General features: G+C 38.6%; 1 protein-coding gene across 1 annotated transcript; it reads left to right on the forward strand.

Annotated features, from left to right (window-relative positions):
* The first annotated feature begins 4,499 nt into the window (after positions 1-4,499).
* Positions 4,500-5,588, forward strand: LOC147445059 (uncharacterized). Its single transcript, XM_086527998.1, has 2 exons — positions 4,500-4,646; positions 4,725-5,588. The coding sequence occupies exon 2, from the start codon at positions 4,730-4,732 to the stop codon at positions 5,156-5,158; it is 429 nt and encodes a 142-aa protein (XP_086384124.1). The 5' UTR covers positions 4,500-4,646; positions 4,725-4,729; the 3' UTR covers positions 5,159-5,588.
* The last annotated feature ends 12,442 nt before the right edge of the window (positions 5,589-18,030 follow it).

Here is an 18,030-nt window from a genome sequence, read left to right on the forward strand (position 1 = left end):
CCTGGTACATTCCCATATTAAATGATCAGTTTAACATGAGAAAATGATTTGGGAGAATTAGATATTAGTTTTTATGACACAAGAGAACTCTTTTAGCTTTAAATCACAACCAAGATTTTCTCATTACCAAGGACCATGACTTATTGGAAGGGCATTGACCATAGTTACCACACTTGTTATTGAGAACCTTTTTGTTAGCTCTTCATCCACATTGATGATAGTTCAAAGGATTGGTTCACAAACTTAAAGCTACTTGAAATGAGGATGTGGAGGGATTTAGGAGACATGTACTACTACTTGGGGTTAAACTCTAGGATAATTAAATTTGTTGTTGAAGTTGCCATGAAGTTTGAGGCACTTACATCCATTGTGGGAAAGGAAAGACTAGAGAATAACTATAGCCTAAGTGTCATATGAGGGGTTTGAGAGATTTTCTAGTGATGAGACAAAGAGAATATTCAAAGAACAAGCTCCGTCTCGTGCATAATGATGTAACCTTCCAAAAAAAATATTTTTGATGAATAAAGGATATAAAATGAATTTCTACTTTCATATGCATAAGTACGTCATCTCTATCTTTCTCTTGTTTAGATGGATCTCTTAACACTAGGTTGGTAATGGGACGCTTTTATGTCTTGGGACACTTTTATGTCCTGTTAAGTGACCATTTTCCTTGAATTATGTCAAGAGTTTCAAAATGTATTTTGAGGTGCTATCTATCTAGAAAGTTGTCTCATGAGCTGAAAAAAACTCGACAGTTTTTTGGAATATCAATTCCATCTTTAAACTTGTCCTTGCACAACATTTCACAACCTAAACTGTGTGAAAAAACGGGTCCTGTTTTTGGCTTTTTTCAACTTTTTGCAACTATACCACTCTAGAATTCATGTTTGTGAGGTCTATAATGCTAGAGAACTATCTTTAGTAGTCCTCAACATGTCCCGATGCTTCTAGGGAGAAATAAATGTTAAAGTTGTAAGTTATGACCAAATTACAAAAATTATCAAATCCTGTTTTTTAGCCAATTTCAGCTCTTCTATGATTTTTTTGGTGGCTTTCATGATATCCAAATGCAGTTTTGATTTTCTATGTCGCATATTGTAACATAAAGCTAATATTCCTTGAGTTTTGGAGCACCTAATACCCTATTTTGCATAGTAGGCAACGATGGTTGATTTTTTCAATTACAGAAGAAAACGAAACATTCTAGTATATCAAGTATAGCTTTTTCAATATTGTTAGTTTCTTGTGACAACTACATGCATTTTGTAGGTAGTAACCATATCTAGTCATAAGGATCAAATTTGGCTAGATATTGAATAGTTTCTATGGGGATTCTACAACTCATAATGTTGAAACCAGTTTTTTCATGTTTGCTGTATTTAGCACTTCATCTTTGTCCCCAAGATTCCCCTTGGTAAGAGATGTAATATTCTTTTGACATGCTCCATGGCTCCTTATGAACCTAAAGGACAATAGGGAACTAAGAAAACATGCATATATTATTTGTATTGAGCGTGGCTATAGAAACTTTGATGATAGGTTTGCAGAATGGTAAAAATTCAACTTTTTTGTACATATTTCTTTTGGCAAAACAAAAAATAGTGAGTGAGAAGCAATCATATGTTCTGATCACCAACCCATTGAAGTTAACTAGGGAATTTATCTCAAGTCCTACAAAAATCCCTAATCTTATTTTTATGCAACAAAATGTAAGAAATGACTGTTTTGTTGAAAATGTACTGGTCCATCAACTTTGGAGGCTTGGTGTGACCAAAAGATTAGAAATTTTACAAGTTTCTTATTTTTTACATGTGTAGTAGTCCTTGAACTATAACCTCATGAAAGGATTTTACAAAATGAGTGGATCTACTATGGTTTTGGAGGTTTTTTTCAAAACCCTGAAAGGACACTTTTATGTCCTGTTAGGTTACCAACCTAGTGTTAAATTATTTAGATAAACTACCAAGTGATTTTGCAAGGAACATCTTTTTCAACTATGCAGTTTCTATTGGGGGTTCAATGTCTATTGGAGGTTAAAGTGGTTTGAACTTCATGAGGAACCAAACACTATCTCATCCCAAATTCTTATATAGCATGGGAACTACATGTTGATGCCCAACCACAACATCGAACTCGAATACCCGATAGATAATATTTCATTCGTAGCATTGGGTCAAGGAGAAGCTCCAAGAGGATGATATCCAGGTACAAAGATATGTCCTTTATATCAAACTTTGCTCATTGATGGTATTTCTTACATGGAAAATCATTCTTACTAAGAAGGCCTTGACGGCTTCTGTGAGAAGGTCATACTCAAAATTGAGTAGTGGCAACCGCTTCTACTATGTACCATAAAGCTAGTTTAGCAAGGCTTATGGCGCTATCATTAAATACAATCACCTTTGATGAGTATGAAAAGACTAAGCGTGTTTGATATTTTACCCAGGAATCTCCAATTAGGATGAGCCCAAATAACTACTTTTATAACGAAGATATAAATGAATGGCACGTTCATGTAATTTCATTTATGTGATACCATCAACAAATATTTCTCAAGGAGAGAAGTGATATGAGGATGAAGACATTTATAGGAAAGACACAAATGAATGACATGTTCATGTAAATTTCATTTATGTAATAGTGTCTACAAATATTTCTCAAGGAGAGAAGTGATATGAGGATGAAGATGCAAACCTAAGTGCTAAGATAGAGACTTTGAACTTTTAAAACTTGAAATGTGAGCAAATACAATTATGTGATCCAAGAAATTGGTTTATTAAAACTTTACGTATATATACATACCTTTCAAAATAAATAAATGATTTTTTTTCCTTGTCATTTGCAAGTAGAAAAATTTACAATTTTGTCTTATCGAGATATCTAGATGGCTAACAATTATATAAGCCTTTTGGATTTACTAATGCTCCAACAATGAGAGATACCCCTCCCTAGGATCTATGCAAAAATATAATTTACACTTTTATACAATTTCAATATACATCATAGTTGCGAAAGCATTTGCATAGGGGAGGAGTTCTCAATGCTCGACCCAGCATGGAGTTTAAGCCATGAGCCGAACTGCATCCAGAGGTACCTAGTGACTACTACTACCCCTGAACGTGTGGCATGAATGAGAGCATACTCAAGGAAATGACCAAGTGGAGGGTGAATATGTACACTGCATTGCAAGTAGAGAGAGAGAGAGAGAGAGAGAGAGAGAGAGAGAGAGAGAGAGAGAGAGAGAGCAAAGAAACATGAGAATAGAAAAAGAGAATCTTTAAATGCCCCATCTAAACGAAACAAGCAACCATGAATTAATGCAAGTACAAAATCTGCGTATACCATAACTTCAAAAATATAAACGATCAATAAAAATACCTGACCCTGTGTAGGGGTCAATCGATCCACCCATCCACTTTTGCCCCTGCTACTACGGACAAAGAGAATTTCACTTTACAGAGAGTGAACCAGAACACGTCCAACTTACTTGAGCCAGATATAAGTTGAGGCTACTTCACCTCCCTCATTGACGAGTTCTGAAAGATGTCCAAATACCAACAGGTGGTAGGAAATCAACACTAACCATACCAATTTAGGCGTCACTCCTCTTCGATGCCCAACATCGAATGTTTAAGCAAATCTAAGACAAGATCCTTGACGTGTTAACCATGTTCAACCCCAAATACACTAATTGTGTAGATGAGCCTAACAAAAAAAGGAAGATTTATGCAGTATATGCAAATTGAAAAGCAATATATGCATGCACATGAGATATCCACATCCATTCATAAAGTTCTGTACATCGCATGACATCATTATATCAACCCAGTCATGATGCAAAACAACCCCACCACTTTGATCAAGCATATGCCATAACTTCACATATATGTAAAAAAAAACTTTTTTTTTAAATTTTTGGATGCGTGCATGACATACAAACGAAAGTATTTGACCTCAAACCAATGCATTATTCAAACCCATAACATAGACTAATACCTTATCGCATTGCTTTGCCCATATGAGACTTATGCGAACGACTGTGACACAAAAAGAAAGCCACCTTATCCATATTTGTCCGTACGGTTCGGATTGACTAACCATATATCCCCATATAAGTTTATGGACATTAAACACTTGAATTCAACTCACCAAAACAAACCATTAAAACATGTTTGAACCACTCATCCAACTCACTACTCCATATGGTACGTCCCCAACTATAATCAATAAGTAACATCCTCTCAAGTGAAGGATATTTCAACCACACTCTGTACTCTTATAAAGGCCCTTTGAATGACGAACAATTTGTTATGGTAAGCCCTCAATGCGTTTTCGAAAGATTTCCTTTTCTAAATTTCCTTTGCTTCTTGATTTCTGGACAATATTGTGCCTTCGTCTACAATTTAGAGGACCCTTCACATTAGATGAACCTAATGTAAACCATGGGGCCCTCGCTCTTAGCTCCTTTCATAACAAGATATGTAAACACGGGCAATCTTTGGGCCATTTACTCAAGAGATCTTAAGCAAGTTAACAAGGGAAGGGTTTCCTACCTCAAAGTGGTGTTCATAGCTAAACATTCTTGTGAAGAAATGTTGCAAGAAACCAGCTAGGTTATCTCTTGCTGTTTCTCCTCTCATCAGGTGAGAGTGCCTTTCGTAGTTTGTGGTTTGAAACAGCTGATCAGAAGCGTTGAGGATTCGTGTCATTGGACACTCCAGGGCCGATGGGAGCAGCAGAAGAAATGGTATTGGGGGCTCGCACGTTTATGCTGAAATCAGAAAGGGGGCGGCGATTGGCAACCGGGTACACAGACAAGCTTGTAGTGATCAGCATGGGCAAGAGCGAGAGGCCATCGCAGAGTGTAATGCGAACGAAAAAGAGCTTGTGGAAGAGATTGACAGATGTGGCTTCTGTGAAGAGAGACAATGCAGTTATAGCGAGCAGCGGAGATGAGATGGAGATAAAGTGGGGGGACATTGTAAATCCAACACCCGAGAACCTTCTTGCTTTGCTGCTCACTGGTTTACTGGGCTTGGCTATATTGCAGATCTTTTGGCAGCTCTTCCTGGTAGCCGTCACCATTACCTTAGCGGCTCTCAAGTATTCAGTTATAGCAGCAATTCTACTTGCTCTTCTTATCATTTTTCTCTAGTGTGTTATAATGGTATCTCATGCGAGCTTCTGCAACAAGCTGGTGCACCCATACACCCTCTGGCAGTGTGAACAATTAAGGTGGTCCCTTCCCTGCAGGTGGGGTGGGGTGCTTACAGGATGATGCTCCAGTGTTATCTCATGAAGGTATAGACTGGCTCTTCGTCATTAACTCGTCTTATCTTATTTGAAAATGTGAATAGTAATGCGGGTCATTTTCTTTGTCACTGTGAGCCTCTGGTGTTGAAACAAGATTCTTTTTGTTTAACTTGTAAGAAGCAAGAAGAAGGCAACTTCATCTCTTGGTATGGGACATTGCGGGGTTCCTCATAATACCGTGAACTCATCGTGATTGTAATGATAGTTTTTTGTGAATGATCGAACCAAAGATTACGGATTATCAAGAGAAAGAAAAGGTGCTATTCAAATTACTTTCAAAGCCAAATCCGGATACATCTCTATGGTTGATGGCGTAGATTTGTTGGTTTGATCTTGACTGAAGGTTGAGAGTGCATGTGAGATGATTAAAATGTTGGCACCTTACTGTTGCTGTGTTTTCTAAGAAGAAGTTTCCAACAAGGTAATGTACAATTGGTAACATGATTTTGTTTTTATGCTCAAATGAGAAGCTCTTTAATGTTTTGGGATATGTTTAAATAAATGGAAACCCAAAGGATCTCAGTAAGCTGCTGTACACATGGATAATCAATCATTGGGATATGTCTAAAGAAATGGAAGCCCAAGGGATCCTAGTAAGCTGCTATACACATGGATAATCAATCCAATCATTGGATTATACCGCATATATTGAATAAGGTAAAAGCGGTCTCCGAAAAGGAGAAAAAGTGCTTTGTAAGTGGACACCCTGGCTATACAATGAGCTTTGATAGGCTAGAACCACAACCCCCTAGTTTGACAGATATCAGCTCAACCTGTTCACAATGTTGGTTTGAAACTAGGACGGCCTTGTTGTTGACTAAAGTCGCTTGGAGATGAATTTTGTCCCTGATATTATTAGTTTTCAAGATTTTATGAGCTCAATTGCAACTCTCATTTCCAAAATTCTGGGAGTGAGAAAACACTCTAGGCTAGGTCTTATTAGAACCGTTTGTGAAAACTCTTCAAAAGGGATACCTAATATGTATATTGCAATATTGCGGATACTTCTATGGATAAAGCACCTTTTGAGGTAATTGAAGGCAGAATAAATGTTCTCTTAATATTACAAATGCATTGGAAAGTTTTGCTATGGATGATTATGGTCGTGACTTACATGATGCTTTCTCTAAGATCAATGGAGGTACTCCATAGTATAACAAAAGCACAAAGCTGTAGCTTGCAAGCATAAATGAGCTCTCCAATTGAAAGAAAATGATTGGGATCTCTTAAAATTTCTCAAAGCTCGCTTAAGGCACACTATGGACAAAAGTGTGCAAGGTGAGCTCACAGGCCATAAAAAACTACTATTGGCTCTTGTGGTGGATCATCCTTATTTCTAGTCTTTTGAGTACATTGACATGGAAAGCATTATGGATCGACCAATGAGGGAAGCTTAAGTTGATAAGCGATTTCATAGATTGGCCTTTGAATTTGAAAAGGTCCAGTAGGACTCCCCAATCTTGACAAACATAAAAATCATTTCCAAACATCTCAAATGCATAAGTAAAGGGCGAGTTTAGGAAATGAAAAGTTCCATGGAAATGGAAAGTCAAAAGACCTTTCATGTCCATACAAAGAGTCGGTCGACTGTACTTAGGTCAACTGTGCATAAGTACATTTTGTACTTTTCTTCTTTGCCTTTCCTTTTATGGTTTTCTTCTCTTTAGAATTTCTACTTGCGTAATATAGTTTGAATTTACTTCCACTAAGTAGGTAGTGAATTTGAGAAGGTTCATAACACATATGTGCTAGTTTAACATTATAGACCTAACCGAGATTTTATGGGACAAAAAAGAGATATTTACGAGTCCAAAAGAGTTCAAGACGGATCCTAAAAGCCTTCAAAATCGAGTAGTATGGCTAAACCAAAGGTGGCAATGAGAGCCAAGGTGTTATTATCCACACATTTAAACCTTAAGCTATGTGAAGATAAAGAATGTGGTCCACGAACCTTTCAGGCAAGAGAGAAGGTAAAAGGACTAGTTCTAAAAATAAAAAACTACCTCTAAAAGACTTGGTGTGGGCACTTTTAGAATAACTTGAAAAAAGGGTCTCTTAAAAATTGGGTTGTGAACTTACCGGAGATGGTGAGATGAAAAACTTTCATATTTAGAGTTTTTCAATTTGAGGACCGTAAAATGGAGTTTTTTTTTTTTTTTTTGTGGGATTGCATTGGAGAGAGAGCAAAGGTACTTATGTCTTCCTAACTCTTGAAGCTCCATGCATCCTCAGTTCAAAGGAAGGTCTCCATTCTTTTCTCAAGGCTCATCTCTCTCTCTCTCTCTCTCTCTCTCTCTCTCTCTCTCATTGTGTTTCAATTCATATGTGCATGCGTGATTGAATCTTGATAAAGTAATGCTCATCTTTTTAAATGCCTTGCTACAACGTGCTTAGTTTTTGTATTACATAATCAAATTATAGGAACAAAGGCAAAATGTAAGCCCATAGGCAAACCAATCTAATGGAGCTTGGAAGTGAAAACCCCCTCAATACTTTAGTATGTTACACAATGTGTCTGTGGGCTCATAAAATATAACCTCCAAAAGAAACACCGTCCACCTTACAAGTATTCCTCCAGTGACTACAAACCATAAGGGAAAAACTGCTAGTGATAAAGAGCTATAAAAAGATGGGTGATGCATCAAATACAAGGACGAAAGGAGTAACGGAGGAAGGTAACAGAGAGCCGAAGTAGAAACAAGTGATAAAGACTTCAACAAGGAGCCCAAACACTCCACCAAAGAATCTCTCTCTCTCTCTCTCTCTCTCTCTCTCTCTCTCAATGTCAAACTTTGTATTATTGTGTACAAAGATCCCCAGAGATGCTTAGTGAAGCCTATCTTGTGGAATGTACAAAAGTCTATACATGGGTATGAAAAGATGGCCTAAGTCTCAATCAAACTATTGGATCATGTGATGAATGTTGTCACTAAAGCGATGACATGACAACTTGTAGGGAATCTTGTATTTTGCAATGTGTTTTCAAGTGATGATATGGAAAGCCTTTACAAAATCCTAAATTTTGCGACATGTTTTCATTGTGTTGATATGCAATTCTCCCACAAGGCAAAATATGCTTTTTGGGTGCTAACTCAAGCAATTGCTTTTAGAAGCAACAACAACTTTTGTATTAGATGCTTTTGACTAGTCTTAAAAAAAAAAAGAGCCTTGGGAGAGAGGACTCCTCACGGTAGTTGTACCTTCTAAGGATCGATATAAAAGAAATATTGAAAGGGGCACTAGGGTTTTGGGTCTAGTGCATCTGGGAGTGGATTCCACCACTCTCTCTCTCTCTCTCTCTCTCTCTCTCTCAAGTTGTGTTGAAATATGAAAGTATGTTCTAGTTCTATTCTTTTAGTTGGCAAGTGGTACCCTTTTCGGCTACAACGGTATTAAAGTTTTAGTTGTTTGTTGTGTTGATAAGTAATTCACTTGTACCAAAATAGACAATATGTGCTTCTAGATTCTAGCGAGTACGAGTAGTTTCTCATTCATGAACTTCGTGAAATCCTTTCAAAACATCCTCGATAAAAAAATTTGCTTATCCTACAGAACTTCCAATTGTTCTTGAATTACATGTTACCACCATTGACGTCTTAGGGTTTCTCTCGTAGCACTGGACAATGCATGAGCTACTTCTCGCCATTCTAATTGGGGGAGATTTTTGTCAGATGAGAACCAACACCGTAGAGAAGATTCCATTCCAATTGGAGGAGACTTTTGGTCGGATGGTTTCAATACTTGAATTTGCACCACCTTTGCCACCACTCCCCCATTACCTCCTACGTTTTATAGTTGGAATCCATATGCATATCCCTATTACCCACCATCAATCTTGCAGTTTCTCAATCTAAGGACTTTAAAGTTTGTGGATCAACCATAAAATTTCTCACATTTTTGGGAATGAAAGATCGCAAGAAAGCAATGCAGTTTCTTGAGAAAATCGATATTATCTCACCAGTCGATATTTCAAGTTCAGTAGGTTTTCTCCCATCAAGAAAGTCCCCAAGATTTGTAAGCCGTAGGCAAAATTTAGAGTCTAGTCTTTTGGGGATTGTGTAAACCAGACACAAGACATGCTATCTTTACTTCTTGAGTCATTCTCGTTGGAGCGTACTTGACAAGGGTCAAGAAATATTGATAGTATGACTAAGTCTAGTTTTTTAGTACAATCAAGAAAAACATTCATGCACTTTGGGCTTGTCTAGTGGGAGATTTGGGCATTCACGAGGTTCCAGCACTACATTGTGATAGTCAGAGTGCCATTGCTTTGGCAAAGAATCCGGTGTTTCACTGAAAGTCGAAACACATAGAGATCAGATACCATGTCATGTGAGATGCATTGGTTGGCAAGCGCATCGAGCTTGCCAAGGTTCACACTAACGACAACCCCGCAGGTGCTCTCACGGAGAGCCTAGCCTCGGAGCGATTTACACATTTTATAGAACTTATGGTGTAGGATGAAGCTTAGGCGATGCTTCATCAACTTTGTATAAACTAACTATACTGATGCCACTATTGACCACCATGACTTTCAAGTGCGAGGTTGTTGGGATGTAGGCCAGGTGGCCGTGGGAAACCACCCTTACACTTTTTTCCCTAATCAATATAGAGAGAGAAAGTGAGAGAGTTGACTCACTCTCTCACTTTTCTCTCCACTTACCTAACTGTGTTGTGCAACTTCTCCTTCATCCCCTTCCCCCTTCTCCTTCCCTCTCTTGCATGCTTCCATATATACACACTTCGACCCCATCACTTTGCCACCACTCCCCCATTACCTCCTACATTTTATAGTGGGAATCCATATGCGATGTCACCTGAGGTGCGATTGGGACATTGTAGCAGCCACTCCATTTTCTCTGGGAGGCATTATTGATTACTACATCATGTCAATTTCAAAACTCTATATTCAATAATTTTCTATGAAAAAATAAATGGTCGAAAATATGTTGCTCTAAGCTTCTTGCACTATAGGTCAAAAGAGTGGACAAGAGGAAGAATTTTAAACCATAATTTCCTAAGGAAGAGATAGCCATTTATACCTAGTCCAGAAACAAAAACTAGCTATGAGACGTCCGAACTCAGTTATAATCGGCATTCAAAAGTTGACAAATTTTCTCTCAATTAGTTTGAAGATCAATCCTTTTTTTTGCCTGAACTTGTTGTAAATTGTGCTTAAAATTTTCATTTTTCATGCATTAACTTTTTATTGCTCGAGGCTTGCATAAGCAATCCTACACCTATGTCTACTTAACGAATGTCCTTCTGATGGGATTTGTCCCACTATCTGGGCCCTTACCTACACATGCGAAAAATCGTCAAATACCCGGATTTTGGAGAGGGGGGAGGGGAGACTTACAAGAAATTAACTATATCACCTGCATTTCGATGTTATTAAAAAAAAAACCCCTATACTTACATGCTTCAAGATAATAAAACAATCCTTTTTCTCAAGAAACTTACAAATTTTTGTCCAAAATGCAAATAAAACCCTAAAAGAATTCTGTTAATTTTAGATTTTTTTTTCCCAAATAGAAAACCTCTTATTTTGAACTCACATGCTATACTTATTTGGGGTGACCCCCAAGATCAAACACAAGTAGCACACCTTTGAAAAAGGGTGTTTTGTACAGTTTTGTGTGCTTATCAGGGGCTTACTTACCTGCGTAGAGAATCATCAAATACAAGCACCGTACCTTTGAAACAGGATATTTGTACCAAATCTATTTTCTTGTTCCTTGAGGCTTGCAATAAGCATTCTAATAGCCATGCCTACTTAAAGAATGTCCTTAATGGGTCTTGTCCCACTATCAAGATCCTTACATGCGTAGCAAATCAGTAAATACAAGAAATGTATATGTCTATGTAAAGAATGTCCTCCTACATATGTCTTCCTAACTCTTGAAGCTCCATGCATTCTCATTTCAAAGGAAGGTCTTCATAAGGCTCATCTCTCTCTCTCTCTCTCTCTCTCACATCGTGTTTTAGTTCATATGTGCATGCGTGATTGAATCTTGACGAAGTAATGCATGTCTTTTCAGATGTTATGCTACAATGTGCTTAGTTTTTCTATTACATTAATCAAATTACAGGAACAAAGGGAATACGTAAGCCCATAGGCAAACCAATTTGATGGAGCTTGGAAGTGAAAACCCCCTAAAATATCCAGTGACTACAAACCATAAGGGAAAAATTGCTAGTGATAAAGAGCTAAAAAAGATGGGTGATGCATCAAATGCTAGGAAGGAGTAATGGAGGAAGGTAGCAGAGCACCGAAGCAAAAAAAAGTGATAAAGACTTCAACAAGGAGCCCAAACACTCCACCAAAGAATCTCTCTCTCTCTCTCTCTCTCTCTCTCTCTCTCTCTCTCAATGTCAAACTCTCTATTATTGTGTACAAAGATTCCCAAAGATGCTTAGTGAAGCCTATCTTGTGGAATGTACAAAAGCCTATACATGGGTATAGAAAAGATGGCCTAAGTCTCAATCAAACTATTGGATCATGTGATGAATGTTGTCACTAAAATGATGACATGGCAACTTGTAGGGAACCTGTATTTTGCAATGTGTTTTCAAGTGATGATATGGAAGACTTTACAAAATCCTATATTTTGCAACATGTTTAACCGTGCTAATATGCAATTCTCCATGAGGCAAAATATGCTTTTTGGGTGCTATTTCAAGCAGTTGCTTTTAGAAGCAACAACAACTTTTGTGTTAGATGCTTTTGATTAGAAGCCTTAAAAATGAGTCTTGGGAGAGAGGACTCCTCACGGTAGTTGTACCTTCTAAGGATCGATATAAAATAAATATTGAAAGGGGCACTAGGGTTTTGGATCTAGTGCATTTGGGAATGGATTCCACCACTCTCTCTCTCTCTCTCTCTCTCTCTCTCTCTCTCTCTCTCAAGTTGTGTTGAAGTATTAAAGTATGTTCTAGTTCTATTCTTTTCGTTGGCAAGTGTTACCCTTTTCAGTTACAACGTTATTAAAGTTTTAGCGGTTTGTTGTGTTGATAAGTAATCCAGTTGTACCAAAATAGACAATATAATGTTTCTAGATTCTAGCGAGTATGTGTAGTTTCTCATTGATGAACTTCATGAAATCCTTTCAAAACATCCTCGACAAAATTTGCTTATCCTACAAAAGTTCCAATTGTTCTTGAATTACATGTTACCACCATTGACGCCTTAGGCTTTCTCTCTTGCAGCACTGGACAATGCATGCGCTTCTTCTCGCCATTCTAATTGGGGGAGATTTTTTGTCAGATGATTGCCAACACCGTAGAGAAGATTCCATTCCAGTTGGGGGAGATTTTTGTCGGATGGTTTCAATACTTGAATTTGTACCACCTTTGCCACCACTCCCCCAGTACCTCCTACGTTTTATAGTTGGAATCCATATGCATATCCCTATTACCCACCATCAATCTTGCAATTTCTCAATCTAAGGAATTTAAAGATGGTGGATCTACCATAAAATTTCTCACATTTTTTGGAATGAAAGACTGCAAGAAAGCAGTGCAGTTTCTTGTATTATATGAACTTAAAGTGAGCGAATCTTACCAAAAAAAGGAGAAAATGGTGATAAGAGATAAGAATAGGGGGCGGGAGGAAAAAACGACAACAAATTAACACTAAATGCGTTTCGCTATTTAAAGCTCATCAGTAGTGTTAATTTTTGTACAAGGATTGGCGGCTTATAAATAGAGGTTGGGGGTTTCAAACCCAAGGTGGGTACAAAGGTGAGGATTAAGAGGAGGATAGAAGTATTGGTACATAAAAGTAAATGCAGGTATCTTTTGGTACGGAGAAGTAAATAATGGCAACTTATGGTACGATGTGCAACATTAGGGGGGGTAAAATCAAGATAAGAGAGGCTTGGAAGAACAATTTATAGAGAGGCACAAAAAAGAGAAAAAAGGACAAGATGCAAAAAATCGGTATGGTCAAAAAAATTGGATTTGGGGGGGGGGGGGGGGGGGGGGGGGGGGGAGACATTTTAGCTAGGAGGGGAATTTGATTTCTCCCCTCCTTCCTCGAAGGGCTCCAAAAGCTTGGTGCACCCGTCGGCCTTACGTCTCAAAGGAGAGTGCTCCCCAATCCCCCCCTCATTGCTCCTTTCTCTTTCGGCGCTTTCTCCTCCTCGTTTGCCACCTCCCCCTCCCCCTCCCCTTTTCGCTCTTACACTGCTTCCCTCAATGCTATCTCCTCTACTTTTCCCCTCCCCACCATTCCTACCATCACCAAACCCCAAGAGTCCTTACACGAATTCAAAGCTATTAATCTCAAGCTTTCTAAAGCAAAATTTCATCTCCTACACCTCCAAAACCTTCGTGCTAGCAATAAAGTCCCCAATAGCCTATGCATGAAGCCACCACGCCTTGTTTTGGAAGATTCCAGTGCTCAAGTCCTTCTCAATGTCAAGTTTGTTAGCCTTAACATACAATACCAACTTGATTGATGCGACGCTTATATAGAAGCCAAACTCTCCTAGTAGAAAACCTCCAAAAGCTTTTTGACTTCTTCCGTGAGGTTGTAGAAGAACGCTTAGAAGACCTTGTTAAAAAGCTCTCACCCTTATCCTTCCCTAGAGTTCAACCCAAAGCATGGGCCAATCAACTTGTTATGTGGAAACATTCTTCACTTTTGGAGCTAGACTTCTTCATTCAAAACTTTATTCTACAAGCACATTTAACCATTTCCATTGAATCAGCGGCTCACAATGCTAGAAAAAGATCCCAAGAGACCTTCTTTGCCGAAGCAATGTCATTACCAAAAGAAGACACCGTGAGTGAGCTCGTTCAACATGAGGTCATTACTCAAATGAACAAGCTCCTCTCCCAAAAGACTCCTTAAAATTTGGTAAAAACCCTTCCTCCGAAAAACCTTTTGCTTCCACTCCCTCACAACCTTTGTCTCCCCTTGCCAAGCATAAAGTTCTCTTCAGGACATACACCCACCAACCATTCAAAAAACCTTATAATGCTTCCTTCTCTCCCTCCGCCATCTTGCTTGAAAAAACCCCCTCCCTCTTCAGGCCTTCTTTCCCCACCCATCCCTCATTTGCTCAAATCTTCTAAATATCCCCTTAATGCCCCTCCATGTTCTAGCCACCCCTCTCACACCCTTTTACTTCTTCCCTCTAAATCTCTCCATCCCTCATCCAACCTTCCTAAAAAACCTAGATATTCAAAAAACTTGCAATGGAGGAGGAAGTAGCCGTTGAGAACCCTACTTCATGGGTCCATCTACTCTTCTCCAAACCTCCCCTTTTTCCTCTTTTTTGGACCCCTCCTCCCTTTTCACCAACTCACTTCTCCACTACAACCCACTCCACTCCTTCCCCTTATGGTGTTTCTAAAAAACAATTCAAGTATTGGCTTCTTCTTACTAGCCCTTCTCTTTTTAAGGTGTTAATTCTAGGAAATCAATCAATTTATGAGTTAGAAAACAAAGTCACTAACCTAATTTGCCACAACCTCTCAAATCGTACGCTTTACCATTATGAAAAGAAGCTGCTTGGTTTAAGCCTTAATATATTCCTCCCCCCTCTCCTCCTACTCTCTCCTCTCTAAACACTCTTTTTCTAATTTGGAAATAAGCTACCAACTTAAGCTCTTTTTTAAGAAGCTCCCCACCGTCAAATCCCTTCTCCCTCCCCAATGCCTCTTGGTACCCACCAGCTTCTTCTCTTAGTCTCAAGAATATTTTCTTATCACTCTCTTTATAGCTTATACTAGTTGGAAAACCTCTTTCTCTTCTTCTCACTTCTCACTTCTCACCCCCTTCCTTTCTTAAGAAAGCCCTTTTTTCCTTAAAAAATGATCCTTCCATTATCATCAAATCAACGACAAAAATTTAGGACTTGTCATCTTATCCAAACCCTGCTATATAGAGAAAGCTTCTAAACATCTCCTAGATTCCTCTACCTACACCCCCGTGGCTTCAGCTCCGCTCTCCTTTGTCTCCTCCCTTCTCTCATCAATTATTACCAACTGCACTCTTCTTTCTTCTAAAGAGCAAGCCTTCATCCTTAAGCCTCCTTCTTCTGAACCCCACCCTTGTCCCTTTTTTCTACTTTCTAAAATACACAAACCCTCTTTAGTTGGACGCCCCATTTGCTCATATAGAGGATATATTCTCGAACATGCCTCTATATGGCTCCACTTCCAACTTCTCCCTATCCTTCTCACAAAGAAACAACACCTTAAAGACTCTTTTTCACTCATCAAAGATATCTCCTCTCTTGTCCTTCCTTCTAATGTCCTTTTGTTCACGTTTGATGTTGAATCATTATATCCTAGCATCCCCATTCAACAGAGTTTGCTTGCCCTCTCTGACTCTATCCAAAACCACTTTTCCTTACCCAAAAGGAACCTCATCCTTTCTATGTCCTCTCTTGTACTTAACCACCATTACATCTCTTTCCAAGGAAACTGTTGGTGACAAATCAAAGGCACTACCACGGGGTCTAATTTTGATGTCGTTTATGGCTGTCTATTTCTTTGTCACGGATAGAATCAATCTTCCCTCCCATCCCTCTCTCCTCTATTTCAAAAGATATATTGACGATACCTTTGGCATTTGGCAAAGCTTCTTTCTTGATCTTGAAAAAATCCTCAAGCTTTACAGGTCTCCACTGCAGAACCATATCAAAATTTCAATCATTTCTTTGATAGAAGCTTCCATCCTTGACATTCAATTCTTCAAAGGACCCTCCTTTTCTCATTCAAGGACTCTTGATTCTCACGGATTTCAAAAAAGCCTTAACTCTTACTACATTCCCTTAGCAATCTTGGCACCCCACCCACCAGAAAGTCGCCTCTATAATTTTGAAACTGGAACGATATGTCGTTAGAGAGAGCTCCTTAGATAGGTTCCTTACCATTCATGCCCATTTTTTCAATAGACTTAGAGCAAGGGGCTACCCACAAGATCTTCTCCATAACTATTTCTCTCTTATTTCCTACAATGATAGAGACTCTCTCCTTATGAAGAAACCAAATCAAAAGACCCTCCCCTTTGTAATAAAAATTCCCTTTTCACCATTCACACATAACCTTAATCTCTCTCCTATCTTGATCAAGCCTCTCACCCTTCAACTTAGCACCACACCAGAACTATCCCACCTCCCCAAACCCCTTATTTGTTGGCTCGATGCGCCCAATATCGGAAAAATGCATACCTCCAATTCTCACTCCCCTCTCCTTCGTCTCCTCCCTTCTCTCATCAATTATTACCAATCGCACTCTTCTTTCTTCTAACCTCTTTCTTTTGAACCCCACCCTTGTCCCTTTTTTCTACTTCCTAAAATACACAAACCCTCCTTAGTTGGACGCCCCGTTTTCTCTTACAGAGGATATATTCTGGAACATGCCTCTATATGGTTCCACTTCCAACTTCTCCCTATCCTTTTCACAAAGAAACAACACCTTGAGGACTCTTTTTCACTCAAGGATATCTCCTCTCTTGTCCTTCCTTCTAATGTCCTTTTCTTCACGTTTGATGTTGAATCATTACATCCTAGCATCCCCATTCAACAAGGTTTGCTTGCCCTCTCTGACTCTATCCAACACCACTTTTCCTTACCCAAAAGAAACCTCATCCTTTCTCTAGCCTCTCTTGTCCTTAACCACCATTACATCTCCTTCCAAGGAAACTGTTGGCGACACATCAAAGGCACTGTCATGGGATCTAATTATGCTGTCGTTTATGCCTGCTTATTTCTTTGTCACCTAGAGGATAGTATCAATCTCCCCTCCCATCCCTCTTCTCTATTTCAAAAGATACATCGACGATGCCTTTGCCATTTGACAAGGCTTCTTTCTTGATCTTGAAAAAATCCTCAAACTTTTCGGGTCCACACTCCAGAACCACGTAGACATATCTTGTAATCAATGAGCTCCAACTACGGGCATCCTAGACCAAAAGCTCAAAAGGAACTTTTGATGGGCATATCCTGTAATCAATGAGCTCCAAATGTTGACATACTCGACAAAGAAGCTTAGTAAGAACTTTTTGTGCTTGTGAGGGTGTTCCATTTGACAGACATGTCAACCAAAGAGGTACCTAAGGAATTGTAGCTAATATTAAGGACTTCGTGGATGTTTAGTAGAGAAAAAAAGCTAGGCTATGAAGGTATATCCACACCAAAAGAAATACATAATGGAGAGGACAAAATTTAAGAAAAGCTCCCTCCATAGCTCAATTGCGAAGCTCGCTTTGAACCCTACCTCTAGATTCACAGTTTTACCATTACCTTACACTAACAAGGCCTTTCGAGCTCCACACTAACTACATTTGCTATCTAGGCATACTCTTTGACATCCTTAATTCAAACTAGTTTCTTGCGGCACTAACGTGTCATGTTCTCTAAGCATATTTTCATAAATTACATCATGAAGCTAGAAACAAAATTTATAGGATACTTTAGGTCAATTATGAGATGAAAGAACGTGGCCAAATGTGTAATTTCATCAAAAGTAATACCATATTAAGGTTAGATTGATGAGTTTTAACAAAATTTGCAAAAATTGAATATAAATTCTCATTAAAAAGGAGATTCTGCATATATATCGACTTATGGATGGGGAAAAATATTAATAGCAAGAACTCAAGCTTCATAACTTAGTTCTCAACCCAGATTTAGTTATAATAAAAAATCTAAATCTCAAAAATGCTGAGAGGAAAATTTTGGTCTTTCAAAGACACTT

This window comes from Adiantum capillus-veneris, chromosome 13 (assembly GCF_014529385.1).
Source record: "Adiantum capillus-veneris isolate H3 chromosome 13, ASM1452938v2, whole genome shotgun sequence".
Lineage (NCBI taxonomy): Eukaryota > Viridiplantae > Streptophyta > Polypodiopsida > Polypodiales > Pteridaceae > Adiantum > Adiantum capillus-veneris.

What these genes read in the sequence shown, in the direction of transcription:
- LOC147445059 (XM_086527998.1), top strand. Translation starts at nt 4,730, where the DNA reads ATGGGAGCAGCAGAAGAAATGGTATTGGGGGCTCGCACGTTTATGCTG.